This window comes from Heloderma suspectum, chromosome 5 (assembly GCF_057233095.1).
Source record: "Heloderma suspectum isolate Gila_16-S chromosome 5, 16-S_ref, whole genome shotgun sequence".
Taxonomy (NCBI): Eukaryota; Metazoa; Chordata; class Lepidosauria; order Squamata; family Helodermatidae; genus Heloderma; species Heloderma suspectum.
Window position 1 is genome coordinate 117,531,228 of NC_139462.1, and position 19,753 is coordinate 117,550,980.

At 45.7% G+C, this 19,753-nt stretch overlaps 1 protein-coding gene across 1 annotated transcript in view; it reads right to left on the bottom strand.

The window, feature by feature from the left end:
• Nucleotides 1-19,059, bottom strand: part of C1QTNF7 (C1q and TNF related 7) — a 103,712-nt gene extending 84,653 nt beyond the window's left edge. Inside the window, exon 1 of the mRNA XM_084857099.1 lies at nucleotides 17,669-19,059. Within this exon, the coding sequence (XP_084713225.1) occupies nucleotides 17,669-17,735 (67 nt within the window). The 5' untranslated portion in view covers nucleotides 17,736-19,059. The remainder of the gene's footprint in view (nucleotides 1-17,668) is intronic.
• Nucleotides 19,060-19,753: the final 694 nt, after the last annotated feature.

The following is a 19,753-nucleotide window of genomic DNA, read 5'->3' on the forward strand; positions in this document are numbered from 1 at the left end:
GTGGGCCAGTTCTAGCCTTCAAAACAGTTTTAATGCGGCTCCTCGTGACCTTGCTGCATTCTTAGTTAGCTGTGGTAAAAATCTGTTGACAGTTTCACTTGCACTGAAAAGAAGAAGATGTTCCCAGTAGAGACAGTCTTCAGTTTAATGTTAGACCGTTTGGATTTTATATTGTTATCTGCTACCCATTTCCCTAAGTGGTGAGAAGTCCAGGTGCAATGTACAGGATTTAATTTCTTTTGAATGAGAGAGAGCACTGGAGACTTATTACATCTTCATAGTATTTGCTTTATTTACTAATACAAAAAACAGAGCATAGTGGAGGCAAACAGACACCTTCAGTGGACAGCACAATCCCACATCCAGTCCCCAAAGAGAGCCACTCCAAGGATATTTCTCCTCCAGGCAACTCATCTTTAGAAACTCTTTGTCTCTCCATTCAGCCTACAAACAAATTCCAAACTATTTCTTTGACTGGGATTGCATAATCATCCGGTGGTTTATTTTCCCTCCCCACACATTGCAGTTGCAACCCGCCTACTTAGCATAAATATCCTAATTAGCGTAAATACCTATGGCTTGTTCTAGGGTTTTAGGGTGGTTTGTAAACCCTAACCACCTCAGCCACCCACCTTTGCTGGGTTTGGATGTCACAACAACCCATGCCCAGTGAGGATACTTATGAAAATTACGTGGCTTGCGACCAGCATGCACGGGGAGGGAAAATAAGCACCACCCATACTCTCCTTCAACTAGCTGGAGGGTGCGATCTCCTCAATCTCTGATGAGTATTACATTCCAAAAGCCAGGGAGAAATTCCCAGCTAGAAGGAGAATGTTTCCAGTCTTTACTTCACATTGATGAAAATCAACAAATCATCCTGGACTATTAGTAAGCCATCATTCTAACAAAAGATGTATACAAGCCTTTTCTGCTAGATCACACCAAGTTTATTATAAAGCCTGGTCATTTGTGAGCGGACCAGTTTATATGGCAATATACCTTCATGGGACCCAGATCGCTGTCAGGAGTACAGACATAGTGTTTCTATCAGGGTTCACCAGGTCAGAGGCAAATTAGCTGGGCTAAAAAAGACTAGGGTGAAGTCCAAAAGTGGTAACTGAGAATCCACAGAGCCAGAGGCAGGCAATGTGGTCCAAGGGAGGCCAAAGATTAGATTCCAGGGCAGACAGGCAAAGACCAGAGGGGCCAAATGTAAATGAAGTGACCCCAGACAGACAAATGATTGGGTTCCAGAAGGCAGCAGAGGTGAGGCACAGGAGTCTGTATGGCCACTCTAGTAACAAGTTGCTCAGACTGAGGAGCAAAGCCCAGAACAGGACTTCTACAATGCCAGCAGGGGCACTATCAGTTCCCCATGCTAACAGATTTGTCTGGGATGATCAGCTACAGTTTCTTTTCTTGCCACTATCCGGGCGATGCGGTGGAGTATCATAGCTCAGGCCAGCCATTTCCCCCACCTGCAAGCTGCCCCGGTGTCCAAAGTATAAGGTGCCCGGCCCTGCTGCTAGATCCCTGGTTAGAGGCTGTGCCTCTGTAGTTTCCCAATAATATGGAAGCCAAGCATGTTGTAAGGCATGTGCGTGACTTGCGTGCTGAGAAGCACAAAGCAGCTTCCTAACAAAGTAGAATCTCAGAAGTCCTTCATTATCAGCATAGAAAAATGGCATGTGTGAATGGCTCCTCATAGGACAGTAGATTACAAATGTATAAAAATCAGCTAATTGGTAGAAATTCAGATTTTTACCACACAGTATCTGGATGTATATAATCCAGCCAAAGTTAAGTCCTGTATACTGAAGTGATCATGTAAAGGCCAATGGCATGCATAGGATGCTGTGTATTTGACTTAGTCAATGCATCTAAGGACATAAGAAGAGCCATGCTGGATCAGACCAAAGTTCCAACTAGTCCAGCATTCTGTTCACAGTGTCCAACCACTGGGAAACCCATAAGCAGGCCATGTAAAGGTTTTTACCTGTGCCTAAGCATCACACTTAGCTGATGCACCCTGTGAGTAGTTGTAGTTCCAATGATGGCCCAAGAAATGTTGATGCCTGGGTTGGGAAATCCAACTGCTACTCCATCCTACTAATTAACAGGAGGCAAAACCCATCCCAAGGGAAAAATTCCTGGGCAAGCACCATTAAAATGAATTGGAGCTGCACGCTACTGTGGCATGCAAGGAGACTTGGTGGATCATGCCCACTCTGCTGTCTTTAATGGTGTCCCAATCCACCCTTGGGGGCAGCTGCAGTGCTGCATCCTTGCCATTTTCTGGTCTGATCTTCCAAGTTCCAACTTTGGGTTGGTTTACATACGCATTCTCTTCTTCCCTGAATAGCTGCTGTTGTGAATGAACTACCACAAACGTAACACCACAACTAGAACTTTTATATCGCCTAATCTCGCCTCACATTCAATGCTTTTCAATGGAGCTAGTTCACATATCCAGCTACCAGACATGAGATGTGCATAATTGTGAAGAGAGAGCAAGCAGATGGGTGTGCATGTGTGAACTGGCCTTTAACGATAACCAGAGTGCCATTCCTGCCCTGTAAAGTTCGGCTGGATGCTTTAACTGGATGTTCAGTTAAACCCCACTGAAGCTCTGAATGACTGCGTGGATTTATCTCAAATATATATCAGATCCTAAATACAGGGAGCAGTGTATGTCCAGGTGCAGGGACAGACACACACAAAAGTAACAAAACAGTTGCTGTGTCCTGTTTTGTTCCATTTTTTTAAGGTTGTTATCCTTGAGTAATTTACTATGGAGTAAATTACTCTACTTTTATAATAGATATGTAAATCCTTTCTCTTTCTTTGCCTTTGTGCTGGGCATTTCATAACTTTGTTATATGCCTTCCTTGACCTCTTTTAAAACCAAAAACGTCTACCAAAGCCTCAAGGAAATGAAGAATCTAATAGGGATGTCAGAGAATTCTACCACGGATCTCGGTGAGGCAGAATGCCAGTGCATTCGGCCCCCCGAACTCCGTGGCAGAACGGCCTGCCCCTCCCTGCCCCCCCGCAGATCCCCCCCGGGACGAGACTTACCTGGGGCGGATCTTCCGGGCGGCGGCGGCTCCGGCGGCAGCTGGTCTTCCGACCAGCTGCCGCTGCCGCCATTTCCAGTCTTGGTAAAAAAAACAAAACGTGATAGGGTACGTAAATCTTTACGTAGCCTATCATGGCTGGGTGGGTTTAAAAAAACAAACAAACAAACCCACGTACGCAAATGGCGGTGGCTATGGCCGCCGCCATTTGCGTTCTTTATTTTTGGCCGTCTTAGTCTATGTAAATATTTACGTAGACTATGACGGCAAAAATAAAGGGGAACGCAAATAGCGTAGCGGGCGCTATTTGCGTCCCCTTTTGATTCGCCGTTTTAGCCTACGTAAAGATTTATGTAGGCTAAAACGGTGAATCAAAAAGGGATGCAAATAGTGCCTGCTACGCTATTTGTGTTCCCCTTTATTTTCGCCGTCATAGTCTATGTAAAGATTTACGTAGATTAAGACAGCCAAAAATAAGGATCGCAAATGGCGGCGGCCGTAGCCGCCGCCATTTGCGTATGCGGGTTTTGTTTTTGTTTTTTCCCAGAGCCCTCCATGGCCGGCAATCCGGCTGCCGACAGCTCTGGCCTGGCTGGGCCTGGCCGGCTGCTCCGCAGAGCTGCCACGGAGCACAGCCGGCCATTCGAGGATTCCGGGGGGGAGGAACGGATCACCTCCCCCCCGTCGAGGATTCCGGGGGGAGGGACGGAACGCCTCCCCCCCCCCATCAACATAATCCGCGAAAGGTAAGTCACTTTCGTACATCCCTAGAATCTAATAAAGGACATACGCAACCATGCAGCTAACAGTTATTTCTCAATCACACTTCTGTCCCACCCTTTCCTTAAGGATCTGAGGTTGGTGGGGGCAATCCCATTTTATCTTCATAGCAACCCTGTGAGGTAGGCTATACGGAGAGTGACTTGCCCAAGGTCACCTGGTGAACTTTGGTCACCTGGTGAACTTTGGACTCAGAGCCAAACAGATTTGAAGCCAGACCGTCCCAGTCAAAGTCCAACACTTTTTTGGGTGATCTTTGGGTTGGCCCAATAAAGGTATTAAACTAATATGGATTTTGGGATTTTTGTTACGGTGAACAAGGCTACCTTTGTTTTTGTTGTTTGTGACTCCCAGATAAGCGTGCATACAGCAGGAGAACATTACCCATGTGTGCGGGCCGTAGCTCAGTGTGACACAGCACCCGCTTTGCATGCAGAAGATCCCAGTTTCAATCCCTGGCTTCTCCAGATAGGTCGAGGAAAGGATCCTGTCTTTGCCTTTGTGCTGGGCATTTCATATCCTTGTCATATGCCTTCCTTGACCTCTTTTAAAACCAAAAACGTCTACCAAAGCCTCAAGGAAATGAAGAATCTAATAAAGGACATACGCAACCATGCAGCTAACAATTCTTATATAACAACCCTGGAGAGCCGCTGCCAGTCAGTGCTGACAATACTGGGCTAGATGGGCCAATGGTCTGACTCAGTATAAAGCAGCTTCCTGTGTTCCTATGTTCCATCTCAGTCCAAGGGCCAAATTCAGTTACAATGAAGATCTTGGGGCCTGTGTGCCAGGTGTTAGCAGGCCTGAAGGCAAGGGGGTGGAGCTGAAGTCAAAAGAAGCAGTGCCCAAATCCCCAAATAGCATATTTTAGCTTAAAGCTCTTACTCTTGGTTACTAAACCTTAGGAGAGGCGTTATACCATATTGCAAATGACAAGGAACCCAGGTTGTTGCAATACACAAGGTATATGAGTGTTCATCTGGAACAATTCTCTCCATTTTAAAAAATTCCAGGGTTTCCCCAGATGTTCTGGCTTATGGCACAGACTTTGCTTCCCATGTTTTAAAATTATTCCATAGAGGTTTCTGAACTTGGAATAGGCAGGGGTGGTCCTCATTTAGTTTAAACACAGCCATAAGTCATCATTATGTGGTGATAGAGAGCTGGAATCAATTCTAGGTCAGCAAAGCATGGCATTTGCAGAAGAGGAAACCCAAGTGTAGACTGACTAAATAAGAACCAATAATGTAATCCAACAAAATGCCCATCACTGTAATAGGTGGAGGCCTGGAGCATGTATGGAGGGACAGCTTGTACATCACATTCTGCCACAAAACTCCAGCCAGTGAGGACCAAGATTTTGTGTTCTCTTCAACAGCACAGAATTTGACTTTTCAGCATGGGAATGAATGACAACGGAGTTGTTATGAGTCATGGGGCCTTTGTTTCCCTCTTCATAACCCCACCCCTCTCTCCACAGGCTCCTCCCCTTGAGTGGGCTGGTGCTGGCTCATTTAATTGGGACTTGGCTTTAGAACAGCCAGATCACAATCCAGAGAAGCTTTCCCCCTTTAAAACCGCAGAAACAGTTAGTGAGGCCCAACGTAGGAGACAGTGAGAGATTGCAGCTGCTAAGGGCCCCCACATCCTTACTGAAGGAGGATGAGATGTGCCTCCCGAGGGAAGCTCTTTTAGCGCTATGTGGGTGGTGGGTGGCCCACAGCACCCTGCACTGCACCCCTCTCCCTCAGTCTCTGCTGAGTAGCTGCGGGCTGCATCCTCTTCCTACCTTCTTCCAAATATTTCAGTGGCTGTGTCAGCAGTTTTAAGGGAGTGTGGGTGGGTTGGTAGGTGGGATATCTGGACAGAGTCGCCAGTCTGGCAACCCTAAGTGACTTCAGTTTGCAGATACATTCTCATTGTTCTCCTCATGGTATCTTTGATGTGTCTCCCCACTTGGCTGAGATTCCAGACGGACAGGTTTCCTTGAGGGACTGCGTGGAATAGTCACAGGCTTGCAGGCAAGATACCCAGTGTTGAGATTTCAAATGGCAAAGCCCCATCGTAGCTGAACTCTATTAACAAAGCCCTCAAAAGGTTCATTTATTTCATTTATATTCCATCGTTCTTTAGTAGATCTTAAGGTGACATACAAAGGGGCCCCAAGAGGTCTCACATCCAGGCAATGGCCAGACCCACACCTATTTAGCTTTAGCAGGGTGATACAGCATATACCTTCAGAACATAACAGCTGAACCATCCACCTGTAATGTGTGGGCTGCATTCCTGCTTATTTATTTTAACATTTCATTTATAAGGGCGCAATCCTATGGGGATAGGCAGCCGCCTCCGAACTCGGATGGGACCGCCTATCCAATGCAGGGCAGGAGAAGCATGGAGGGGATCATCCCCTCTGTGCTTCTCCTGCCCTGCATTTGCAGCTAGACAGCTAATTTCGGCTGTCTAGCCGTGGGAAGGCGGAGCGGGGGAGGAGGCTGCTGAACGACACATAGGATGTGTTGTACCGGCATTTCCGCCTTCCCTGCCCCAGAACGCCCCTTTTTGGCTGGCCGCTCTGCACTCCTCTTGCAAGTGTGGAACATGGGGCAGTTCCGTGCTGCCCGCCAGGGAGCGTGGAAGGGGGGGGGAAGGTCGTTTCCCTGAAACCCACATATCCTATGGCCATCTAGCCGCTGACTAGTGGCCATAGGATTGCTCCCTCCACCACTTTTCAATCCCCCAAAGGCAAGTACAATAGGAATAAAAGTACACATTTAAAACAGCAAATTTAAAATAGAGATGGCCAATCTGCTAATTTTGGTTTCTCTCTGTTTCTCATTTTCCCCATCTTATGTCCATTTTGTTTCACTTCTGCATCAGTTTGCAACTTTAAAAAAATCTGCACAGAAATGTGTGTGCATTTTTCCTAACATACACATTTTTGTACATTTGCCTAATATACACATTTTTTGTAAACAGTTTTTCTTAATACAGTGCTGCTTTGTATGTTTTTTCCAGTAATATATACAGTTTTGTGTGCACTTTTCCCTAATCTACATTTTTTGTACGCATTTTTTTGTTTTGAGAAGTACTTTGCAAAATTCAGGAAAATGTGAACACCGAGGGATGAAGGCATCCTGGCTCACATATTTATTCTGTAAGGGCAAATAACTCAACAAAATTCTCCTGCATTCCTAATTTAAAACAGTAACAGCAACAATAATAATTTAAAATATGTGGCAATGGAAGAAAACCACAATAAACTCCAGAGCCAGGAGCAACCTAAACAGGGGAAAGAATCCAACTAACACTGAAGGCATATTGGAATAAGAAGATATTCACCAACTTTCTAAAGCAGGGGTCCCCAACCTTTTTGGGTCAGTGGGCATTTGGAATTTTGAGAGTGTGTCATGGGCACTATTACAAAATGGCTGCCATCAGAGAGCCTTGCCCATTCACAAAATGGCTGCCACTGTGGGCATGGCCAGTCACAAAACACTCATTTCCCAGAAGGCAAATTGGTGAGACTAAAAGGAAAGTAACTTGCCCAAGAAACTAAGTACAAGGTATAGGTGGGTCTGAGCTCCAAAACACAAAGCCACTCTTTTGAACCCACACTTTTTTGCTCCAACACCCATTTCACAAAATGCAGTTTGATCAGGCTCAGAGACAATTCCCTTGAGCAAGAAACTGAGTACAAGGCAGAGTACAACGTCTCAACTCCAAATGGCAAATCACAAAGCACAACAAAATGCCCATTTCACGGTGAGCTGGTGGTGCTTAGAGAAGTGTAAACACACACCCAGACCCACACCCACACAGGCAAAACTTCTCCCACATGACACACCTACACCAAAAACAAACAAACACCAAGCTCACATACACAGCATAGAGAAAACATACACCTCCTCTAGCCTCACACCGCCTTGGCCCCAGATGCTCCCTGGCACCGCTGAGTGTTCTGTCAACGATCTCTCCTGAATGGCAACAGATGTGTTTTCTTGCTCTAATAAAAATAACAATCTGCTTGAAGAAAAAGAACACATCCCTTTCAAAATAACCATAGAAACACTGTACCTCAGTGAATAAGCTTGCTTTCTACATTTGGCAATAAACCTAGTTCCCCATATCTACCAGAAAAATGGCAAAGTTGGGGCCAGGCTGTGCAGTCACCAGAATCAAGGGGTAAAGCTGTCTTTGGGCTGTTCCGCTTCAGGCTGCAGGTGACAGGAGATGGGGTTGCATGTTTGAAAATGATTCTTTGTCAAATAAAATAAAATCCTCTTCCCTGCCCATAGAAAAATAGTGTTTCAGGCAGAAAACATCTTTAGGGAACAGTCCTATGGACTGAGCCCTCAACCACTTGGAAGCCCCTGAACTTGGGTGCTTCTGAGATTCCTCTGCCCTGCCAGGCTGAAGCCAGCAGGCCAGGACGAGTGGCAGAGGCAATCTTTGCCTCCCCGCCCTCCAATCTGCTGTATTTACGCTAGACAGGCTTTCCAGCCCGTCTAGCGAGGGCACTTTGAAGGGGAGGGAAGGAGGCTGGGGGATGCTCAGGATAACTTGTTTCCTGGCTTCTCTGGCCTCCCCCGCTCCCCCCCCATGGGAACACCTCCTTTCCTCCTCCACTGAGGCCATGTTTCCGACCTCAGAGAAGCAGCCAGTGCAATTCTCTCCACACCGGCTGCAAGGGGGAGGAATGTGGGGGCAGATCTCCAACTCCCCCTTCTGAGGCTGGAGTGTTGTCCCTGACCTCAGAGGGGTTTCCTGTGCCATCCTATGGTACCTGGGACACTCGCCCAGGGACCGGAGGATTGCTCTCTTATTGATTTATACATACATACTATGAATAGGCTGGCGTAGAACAGAAGTTCTCTTGAAGGCTTAAAAGATGAAAACAAGAACAAGGTAAAATAATCACAATTAAGAAAAATACAATATAATGCAGCAAATAAAACTATGCAGTCAAAGATGCCACTTTAAAAGCAGGGAGCAGAGGAATACAACCACAGCATTAAATCGATGAAAAACACAAAGCAGAAGAATAAAAATTCACAGAGCTAAAATAGCCCGAACCCTAACATAAATTAAAAGGTCTGGGAAAATAAAAAGGTCTTTGCCTGGCACAGGAAAGACATTTAATGATTAAAGATGGAGCCAAGACCTCTCTGGGGAGCGCATTCCACGGTGGGAGGCTACTCCTTTCCTCAACATGCCCATTTCTATGTAGGTTTTCTCCCCTATGAGGGAGCAGTCGAGGAACACCACTCTGGAATTTGTTAAGGAAGTATATAAATATTTTAAATACATAAATAAATTTAAATAAACTGTATTTAAGAAGGCAAGGGGGGGGGAGATTCTCCTCTCCCATGTTTCAGACCATGTCATAATTCCTCAGGAGCTCCTGTATCTGGTTCACTTACTGGTTCCACACACTGACTGTTGTAATAAAACAAATCAATGGGTCTTACAGCCCAATCCTACACAAGTTCAGTCAGAAGTAAACCTCACTACATCCATGTCCCTAAGACTGGCCTCTGTATCAGAGGACTGGAAATTGGCCACTATAATGCCATTTTTAAAAAGTGATCCAAGGGGGATCCAGGAAATTACAGCGTGGTTAGCTTAACATCTGTTCTGGGTAAACTGGTGGAGTTATTAATGATAAAATTATTGAGCACATAGAACAGGGATGGGCAATGTCTGAGGGCCATCCTGGAGCCCTGCAAGGCTATGTACCCACCGATCCACCCACTGCCATCACCAGTAGTAATGGCCAAATTCACAGCTATTCTGCTGGGTTTTTCAGACGAATTGGCTTCCAACAGTCCCCCAAACAGCTGTTCGCTGGTTGTTAGGAGGCCCATTGTACAGAGAAATGGGGTACACGGGAAGCATGTGCCCTGTTTCTGAGCAGAATCATGCTTCCAACAGACAGCCAAACAGCTTCCCACATGTCTTGTTTTCCACGAGAATCACTGTGATTTTGGCAACAATAGCAGCGGAGACTGGTGTGTGTGTGTGTGTGTACACAAACAGCCATGGTGGGCTGCATGTTGCCCTATAGAAGGTCAAGTCTTGCTGAAGAAGAATCAAGATGGCTTCAAAATTTTAATTTTTTTTGAGAGTATCAAAGCATGTAGATAGGAATGTGAACAGGTTGTGGATTGGAGTGATCCAGCAGACATTGTTTAGGTGGACTGTTTTGATAATGTCCCTTACCAGAAACTCCTGAGCAAATCTAACAGTCATGGGATCAGAGAAGTCCTCTTATGGATCCATAACTGGTTAAAGAACAGGAAGCAGAGAGTAGGAATACATGGACAGTTTTCACAATAAACAGTGGGGTCCCCCAAGGACCTGTCTTGGGAGTTGGACCAGTGCTTTTTTTATTTGTTCATAAATTAGCTGGAGTTAGGGGTGTGCAATGAGGTAGCCAAGTTAGCTGATTATACCAAATTATTTAGGGGGTTAAAACAAAAAGGGACAGCAAAGAGCTCTAAAAAGATCTCTCCAAACTGGGGGAATGGGCATTAAAATGTCAAATGCAGTTTAATATAAGCAGGTGTCTTTTATGCACATTGGGGCGAAAATCATAACCAGCTTTGAGCTAGTGACTTGGAGTTGTGGTGGACAGCTTGTGGAAAATGTCAACCCAGCATGCAGCTGCTGTGAAAAAGGTAGGGATATACGAAACTCTTACCTGGCTCCGCACCGGGCAATCTGCGGTGGGGGGGGGGGAAGTGCTCCATCCCTCCCCCTGGAATCCTCCCCGGCCGGCTCTGCTCCATGGCAACTCTGCGGAGCCGCCGGCCGGAGCCGCCCACAGCCGCTCCCACCATGGGGTGGTGGGGCGGGTTGCTCCATTCCGCCACAGATTCCGGGGGGCTGAATTCACTGGAATTCAGCCTCCCTTGGATCCGTGGCGGAATTCTCTAACATCCCTAGAAAAATGCTAATTCCATATCGGGGATTATTAGGAAAGAATACATAATAACACTGCCAGTATCATTATCCTTATACAAATCTATGGTGCAACTACACTTGCAATACTGTGTACAGTTCTGGTCATCACACTGCAAGAAGGATGTTGTAGAGTTGGAAAAGGTGCAGAAAAAGGCAACCAAAACTATCAAGGGCCTGGAGTAGGGATATACAAATCCCTCACCTCGTTCCGGGTGGGGGCGTCCGTGGGGGGGGGGAGGCGATCCGTCCCTCCCCCCGGAATCCTCCCTGGCCGGCTCCGCAGCGAGTCCGCGGAGCTGCCGGCCAGGGCCAGCCGCTGCCTGACTTCTGGCCGTGGCTGGTCTTCAGACGCAAATGGCGTCCAGTGTAGCAGATGCCATTTGCGTCCCCTGCCTTTTGCCATGATAGGGTACATAAAGATTTATGTAGCCTATCACGGCAAAAGGCAGGGACGCAAATGGCATCCGCTACGCTGGACACCATTTGCGTCCGAAGAGACGCAGCGGCAGACAGCGGAGGGCAGCTGGATGGACCGGACCTGCCAACGACCAGGTAGGGTCCGTCCAGGGGGGATTCCATGGGGTGGTAGTGTGGTAGTCTGTTCCGCCACGGACTCCGGGGGGGGGGGGTGGATTCTAAAGAATCCAGTCTCATTGGAGTCTGTGGCAGATTTCTCTGCCATCCCTAGCCTGGAGCAACTCCTGTATGAGGCAAGATTACAGTCTGGGAGCTTTTTAGCTTAGAAACAAGGCAATTAATAGAGGACTAGAACCGGCCATCAAGCAATGAAGTTAAATGGTGGGAGATCCAGGACAGATAACTCGTACTCGTTCACACAGCGCATATTTAAACAATGGAATTCACTTCCATGAGAGGTAGTCCTGGGGGTGAGGGTGTCTCCATGAGCAATTTACTCTGAGCTGGCTGCATTTGGAGGTCATTAGGGATATATGACATTGTGGCCATCCAGCAGCCACCCTGGAGCTTGAAAAACTAGATTTCCTGAGACTGCTGAAAGTCTTATTCTTTTCCTTAAGTTGGGTCTCCATGGTAGGGATGTACAGATTGTGTAAAATCCACTCCAGCTGTGTTTCACGGATTATCAGATGCCTTTTGTTCTGTCGTCCGCCCACAGATGGATGCAATTTTTTCCCCGTCACGCGGAAAAATATATAAATAATTATGTAAGTATTTACATAAGTATTTACATAACTTTCCTTAGTACATAACATTTACCGTATTGTCCACCATTCCCATTCAACATTTCCTCAGCAGAAATGTATGTATTTTCCTACAAATTTATATGTCTAAATTTTGGAAAGTCAATCACCTGAAAGTCTATAGAGTCCGCATGGCCTGTGGGGGTCACTTCGCAGCGGATTCCGCAGGTTGGATTCTTAGCAATCTGATCTCATTTTAGTCCATCTCAAATTCCTCCAGCAACCCTACTCCATGGCATAGTTGCTGTGTGCCCCAACCCTCACATTTACCTCAGGTATGCTAACCCTGCCCAGGGGTCTGCCTTTCACCATGACCCCGGTCAAGGGGTGTTTCCTGTGTGTTTCCTGTCCCTGCACAAACCCATTAGTGTCTCCTCAGAAGTAACTCCCATTGTGCTCAAGGAGTTTGTCCCCTGAATGCTCACATCAGAATTTAGAGAGATCCCCCTCAATTGAAATGGCACAGTTTAAAGCACAAATTCCCTAAATTCTCTATAGCGTGATCTCCAGGCTCTAATTCTCCATTGTTTGGTTTATTGTTTTAGGAAATAACTACTTCACAGCTTCGTTATAGAGATCCTGTGCAGTATCGGTTTGGTTAGAAAGGGGGCTGGTTTCCCATGCCTGTGTTCTCCCCCCCCCCCTTTCCCAGCACAAGCATATGTGTGTCTACTCGGACGTAACTCCCATTGTGCTCAATGAGACTTTCTCCTGAAATGCAGGTGCATCTGGACCTTCAGGGGAAAGGAGAAAGGGGGGAGGGGGGAAGCCTCTCTTATTGGTTGAGCAGCCCCTGCCAGTCAGATGACATTCACTCCAACCCCCACCCCCACCAGGAAGTATGTTCTGTGAAGCAATTTTTACTGGTGCGGAGAACCTGCTCGTGGAGCCCTGCATGGACCAAAGAGCAGCAAAGCTGATTCCTCTGAAAAAATATGGTACTCCTCCATTCACTTCTCCATCTGTTGTCATGGAGACACAGCCCTGGTCAAATTCATGGAGGTTAAGGCTGTCAATGGCTACTAGTCCTGCTGGTTATGTATTACCACCAGTATCAGAAACAGACAGTATGCCTCTTTATATCAGGAGGGTTCTGCTAATATCTTGCCTGTGGGCTTCCATTAGGGGCATCTGAATGGCCAGTGCAGGGACAGAATGCTGGACTAGAGAGACTTTTAGACTGATCCACCAAGGCTCCTCGCTGCAATTTCTGCAGTGCAGGTTTTCAAACTTTGCTATGAGTCTCTGTGCCCTGAAGCAACCAAACGTGGCAAACCACTCTTGTCCACCCCACTCCCCCTGGACTTTCTGCAGTTTGAGGTTGTACAGTCCAGGAAAAGCTTTATGACTTGATTCTACTGAATGTATGAACCAGTTGTTTTTATGACTAGTTGGCTGCTGCCCTGAAGGTCCTGTGTGGATGGAAAGGCGGGGTAAAAATATGTTAATAAATAAAATAAATCTCATTGAGGCTGCATTTGAGGGTGTGACCACAGAATGGAACGCTTCCTTTCATTCCGATTGCTCGCTCCCTCCCTCTCACTGATCATTAAGCAGCCATAATCATTTGAATGGCAAGAAAGCCCAGTAAGATTTGCTGCTTTTGCTTGTTTGGTTAGATGTGTCAGCCAGTGCCCAACCAGCCGCACGCGCGTGTGTGTGTGTGTGATTTTAGAATTGCTCTGACTTTGCTAGACCATGACTTCAAAGCCTTATGGTTTATTTTGTATTTACAGAGAACAGTTAGAAAAATAAGTGTATACTATGGGGAGCCATAGCAAAAGAGCTAGAGTGAATGTTTGGAATAACGTTCACATCTTTCATGGGAAAGCCAAAGTGAAAACACTGAAATGAGCGGGTAAAAGAAAGAAGACAGCCAACCCAAATATGTGCGCAATTATTATGTTTTTAAACGGGCCCAATCTAGCTAAAAATCAAGCACTTTAAAGCCCTGATGATTTTGTTTCTCGCACAAAAGGTGCTTAATGTTGGTTGGATTGTGCTTGCTACATTTTAAAAAAAATTTAAAATGTTATTTATCATTTACACAGTACAAAAAAAAGTCCAGCGTTACATGCATATAGGAACAATTCTGATATTTCCCCCTAAATAAACAGGCCATTCCTTCAGTTAATGTTGTTAGTCAGTTTATCCATTTTAGCGATTCCCAGGATTTTAAATAAGCACTCTATAAATTTTGGAGTAGAAGCTAATTTCCAGTACCCAGCCTAAACTTACTTACTTACTTATTTATTATATTTATACCCACATTTTCCTGTAAGGAACCCAAGGCAGATTACCTTATTCTCCTCTTCATTTTATCCTCACAACAACCTTGTGAGGTAGGTTAGGCTGAGAGTCAGTGACTGGCCCAAAATCACCCAGTGAGCTTCATGGCAGAGTGGGGACTTGAACCCAAGTCTCCGGCATCCCAGTCCAACACTCTAACACTACACCAAACTGGCTCCTAACAATGAAACAGTTTTGCAATTTAAAAAGTCCATAGTCTCACTTTCATGCACATTCCGAAGTAATGTTAACCTCCTACACCCACTATCATTAAGGCTGCAATCCTAGGCACACTACCTACAAGTAAGCTCCATTGAACATAGTGGGACATACTTCTGAGTAAACACGCATAGGACTGTATTATAAGTAGGGCTACCATATTGCCTGGTTGGTTGGGTTTTTACCCAGATTCTAGCCATGTCACCCAGTGCCAGTTTGCACCTTAGCTGGCCTAGATTCCCAGCCTTCATAAAAATAAAATAAAAATAAAGATCTGTTTGTAGAAGCAGAGATACATAGCAAAATGTTAAGAAGCTATTCTGCGCATTCCTTTTGTGAGAAAATGAACTCCCAGCCACTTTCCAGAGTTTTTACCTAATGACTGGAGTCACAGCTATGACTGACATTTAGGGGACCATAGACATTAAACATAATACACTCCCATTATCCTCAGAAGGGATGCCCAGGTTCATTTTAATCCTTTTGGGGGGACTTCAACTGAAAATAATTGAGAAATCCAGAATTGTAGTATAGCAGTGATTGGGAAGTGGTATATCCACTCCAAAACAAAAAATAGCAGCTAAAACATGAGTTCATCATCTTTCTAACTTAGGTCTTATTTCATTCAACAAAGTCTAAAATAGAAAAAATCCTGAGTTTTTAAACATTTAAAAAACTACCCTGCCAATGCAAAGAAATCCACCACCATTGTATATTGTAGGAGATGGCACTCTAGGTGGCAGAGCATGGGTTACGTGAGTCCTGCAATATAGTCCAGTGTTGTTATAAGCATATTGCTGGGAGGGAGGGGTGAGAGGATAGTATGCGACAACCCTGCAGTGTAGTAGTAGTGTTATCCAGTCTGCTGGTGTGTTGGGCGTTTTAAGGGAATGCAGTCAGGTAGGATCTGTAAAGTTGATTGAGGAAGTGTTGGGGGGAGCGGAAAGGGGGGGGTTAATTGCTTTCCTTCCCATGGGGGAAAATAGGGGAATTGGGGGGGGGGAGTAGATTTTTATTTTAAAAAACCCAGCCTAACAGTGTTAATAACCCCTTCCCCAATGCTGCGTTTGCAATCAGTTTTGCACTTCTGCCCCACTCCCCACAGCCCATTTTCCTAACATAAAATAAAATTCTCAAATGTCCATGTTCAGTTTGAGCCTCAGGGCTGTTGAGCGGTGTCTTAAAATGCTGCATTAGGTGCTATTACCGCTACTACATCAGAATGTACTAAAACGAAGGGCAAGGAGATTCCATTCCAGCCCTGTGATGACGGCCCAAGGGGCCACATCCAGTTCCAGGCCTGTCGTTCCACTACCAGGGGTCTCTCATTCCAGCCTCTCTCCCAGTCTGAGTTATAAAAGCTTTATATCTTCTGAAAGTCTGTGTCTTAACCTTGTTTCACACACACTCTCACCCTGCCTTCCTAGATGCAGAAGCATGCCTATGAGCAGCCAGCCTTGATTCATCCATATCTTAAGAAGAGGATGCCAAAAGAAGCTTCACAGGAAAGCTTCTATGAATATGCAGCCTAGTTTGGTGTGTGTGTGTTCTAGCTGGAATTAGAAGAAGCTCACCTTCCTTTCTGGAGTCCAAATAGTGTAGTCTAGAGGTAAACCTATGATTGCCAACTCCACATATTGATTTTCCACCTCTCTCCTCTGAATCCCAGATCCCATCCCCCATGATCCTAATCTCCAGCCCCACTCTTTTGTCTTCCCACCTAATTCAAGATCTCGCTTTCCACAATGCTGCTCCTCACAGAATAATACTTTATGTCAGTGGTAGATAATCTGGTGCCCTCCAGATGTTTTGGACTACAACTCCCATAATCCCTTACATTGGCCATGCTGGCTAGGGCTAATGGGAGCTGTCATCCAAAATATCCAGACGCCACTAGGTTACCTTCCACTGTTCTAAAAAGGGCTAGGGAAAAGGTTGCATAAAGCTTAGTAACCTATCGATTGCACCCCTGGTGATCAGAAGCCCCTGAACTTGAAGGCATCCGATTATCCAATTCAGGGCAGGAGAAGTAGTGGAGGCGATCTTCCCCTCCCCGTCTTCCCCCTCTGGAGATTTCCCTAGAAAGGCTTTTTTGCCCATTTAGCAAGGTGCTTCAGAGGGGAGGGAAGGAGGCTGGAAGAGGCTCAGGATAACATATGTTCTGGCCTCTCGAGTCTCCTCCCCTCCCTGCTTACTGGAATGCCCCCTTTCCCCCCTCTCCAAGGTGGAGTTTCTGACCTCAGAGAGGCAGCCTGGCATGGTTCTCTCTGTACCGGCTGTGAGGGGGAGCAGGTTGGATCTCAGACTCCCCATCCCTAGGTTGGAGCTCTGCTCTGATGCCAGGAAGATTTTACGAGCAATCCTATGTTCCCTGGGATGCTCTCACTTACCTGAAAGTAAGCGTCATAGGAATCAATGGGACATAATCCTTAGTATAAGATTGCACTATTATTATTGTTGTTTCAGTGGTATTGGTATCAGTCAGAGACAAAAAGGCCACCTATAAGTGTTAACACTGACAAAAAATGAAAGCACCAAATTAAATACAGAGAAGAATTGGTAAAGAATTTCCATGCATAAAAGGACAGATAATGAAGTGATTTGCAAGTGACCTGAGGGTTGCTGAATTAGACTAAGTAAGCCCAACCTTCTGCTTTCTATCTATAAATCAGTTTTGAAAGGAGTGGGAAATTAGGGTAGTGGTGGTGGTGGTGAACCCTGCCCCCCCCACATGATTTTCATAATTAACCTACATTTTCATAACATGCATAATAAGCACATGAGATGCTGGATTTGGGGAATTTTAGCATGGCGACCCTGGCTTTAAGTCCCAAATCTGAAAGAAACAGGCTGTGCGAGTCATTCTGTTTGAACAACTGAGTGCTTTTACAAGCCCCACTTGCACTGAAGGTAATGTTGCCAATGTTTAGGATATATAAGTCTGCATTCCGTGACTGAATATACAGCTGTTGTGGCAACTTTACAGCACATGGTATCTCATACAGTTCTTCTTTTGTATAAACCTGCATGCTAATGAAAGCCCTCTCACTTTTTGTTCCCTCCATTAATTGCTTTTCTAAGAGCTTCACAACAAATTCAATAGGTTCTTACCTTGCGCTGGAGCCACTGTGCTCAAATATTCCAGCAAAAGCATATGCTTTCTCTGGAGCTGCAACATACTTTTAAAAATTCACACAAATATCGATATGCCGAAGAGTGAAAATCCTTCCAAAAACAAGGAGCAGTGTCTTACTGTCAAATAATGGACTTCTCCAGGCTCATTTGGAGCGCGATTCCCAAGTTTTGCAACTGTCTTTTTCAGCTAAATAAACTCCCACTCATTGCCTTGAACGCCAGCCAGCCATTCTAATTTAAAGCAACTGTCAACTTTGCTATGAAACACAGAGAAGAGGTCCCCACGCACAGCAAAAGGGGCAAGATATTTGCTTTGCTTCCAGACTGAATGTGCTACTGAGGCTACAGTCCTACACCCACTTACCTGGGAGTAAGCCCCATTGAACTCAGTGGCACTTACTTCCGGGTAGACGTGTGTAAGATTGCACTGTAAGACGAAGAGACAGAATGTCCTCAGGGCAATAACGTGGCATAATATTTTCAAATTGTAATAGTCCAAATTGTCTCCTTCTGGAAAAAGAAAAACATAGAAGGGAAACTCCTGTTCTTTCTGGCTAAAGCTGCCTTTATGGTGGGGTTTGCAATAGGGATTACTAACCTCTGAATCAAAATAGAGCAAGAGAATCAGCCACAAGGCTGGCACAGAGCCAGAATAGATCTGATTTAGGAGAACTGCGGACGTGATCAACATGGCCTAAAATGAACGCATAAATAAAGCAGCCATGTGGTGGTGGTGCTGTGATAGGTTCAATTTAAATCTAGAAAATGGTACCGAATTGGGGGGAAGAGTGAATCTTCCTCGGTATGCACCACGCCCCCAGTCTGAATGGTATTGCCCTAGCAGCTTCATCTAGACCAAGCCTCAGGCTGACTGTTCATCAGGATATCTATTCTGCAAACCTCTCTAGGCTTTAACTGATGTGCTCCTCTGCTTCTCCACCTTGAATATGTTACGGTCTGGGAAGGGTCAGGCTCCAGAAAACCCAGTGCTAAAGGGGAACTTGTTATCTGTCCAAGTGGGTAAGTCCATTTTGAACATTAGACAGCGGTCCAGTTTCAGAGCAGCAAACAAAGTTCAGGGAAGCCATAAGGTGGCTGGACAGTAAAAATCAGGTGGAGGTGAAGACCCAAGGCAGAAACCAGGGCTCAGGAACAGGCAATTAGGCAGTATCCTCACACAAAAGAAGTTGCTAAGGAAAGAAGTCTGTGGCTACAGAATCTGTCCTTGGAATCAGCTGACCGAGTGCTCAGGCAGCCCGATGCTGCCGTCTGTCTAGATAGTGGTCTCCAAAGGGGGTGCGCAAAACGATCCACTGGGGCGCGTGAGCTGCCTCCCGCTGCTCCTACCAGCTGCCATTGTGTGCAAGGGGGGTGGCGGCAGTGATGACAGCAGCTGAAGGAAAGCGGGAAGGAGATTAACCCTTCCCCACTGTCTTTTCGAAGCCAAGAAGAAAGCGGGCACTTTCCTCTCAGCTGCCATCCCGCCAAAGGAGAGCGGGGAGGGTTAACAGCGAAGGCCAAGCCACCAGTCGGACTCTGCACCGGGACTCCTGGCTCTGGCGCAGGCAGGAGCGCAGCCAAGCAGGCCTTTCCCTTCCTTGCACGGAGACCTTTCCCCTCCTTGCAAGTTGACAATGGTGCCCTCGCTCGATCGTCAGCAATGACGTGTGTATAGTTAAGTAGATTTACAGACTATATTAATAATAATTTTTTTAAGTGAGAGCAAAAAGGTTTTTTGTACTGTTAATAAATGAAATAAAAAATATTTCAAAAATATTTATTTCATCTTTATCTCATCCTGTTTAATTTTTATTTTTTGTGTATGTTTTATAATGTTCATAATATATTAGTACAGTACTACATGTATATAATTTATAAATTAATATACATATCCTGGGGTTGCGTGCTCAAACGTTTTTCACTGATAAGAGTGCACGATCGAGAATGTTTGGAGACCACTGGTCTAGATGAGGAGTAGGCCTGCACAGCAGCGGTACACCAGCAAGCGTGGGGGGTGGGTTGGTGCGAAAGGTTTTGCGCTTGTATGTCTGAATGGATAGG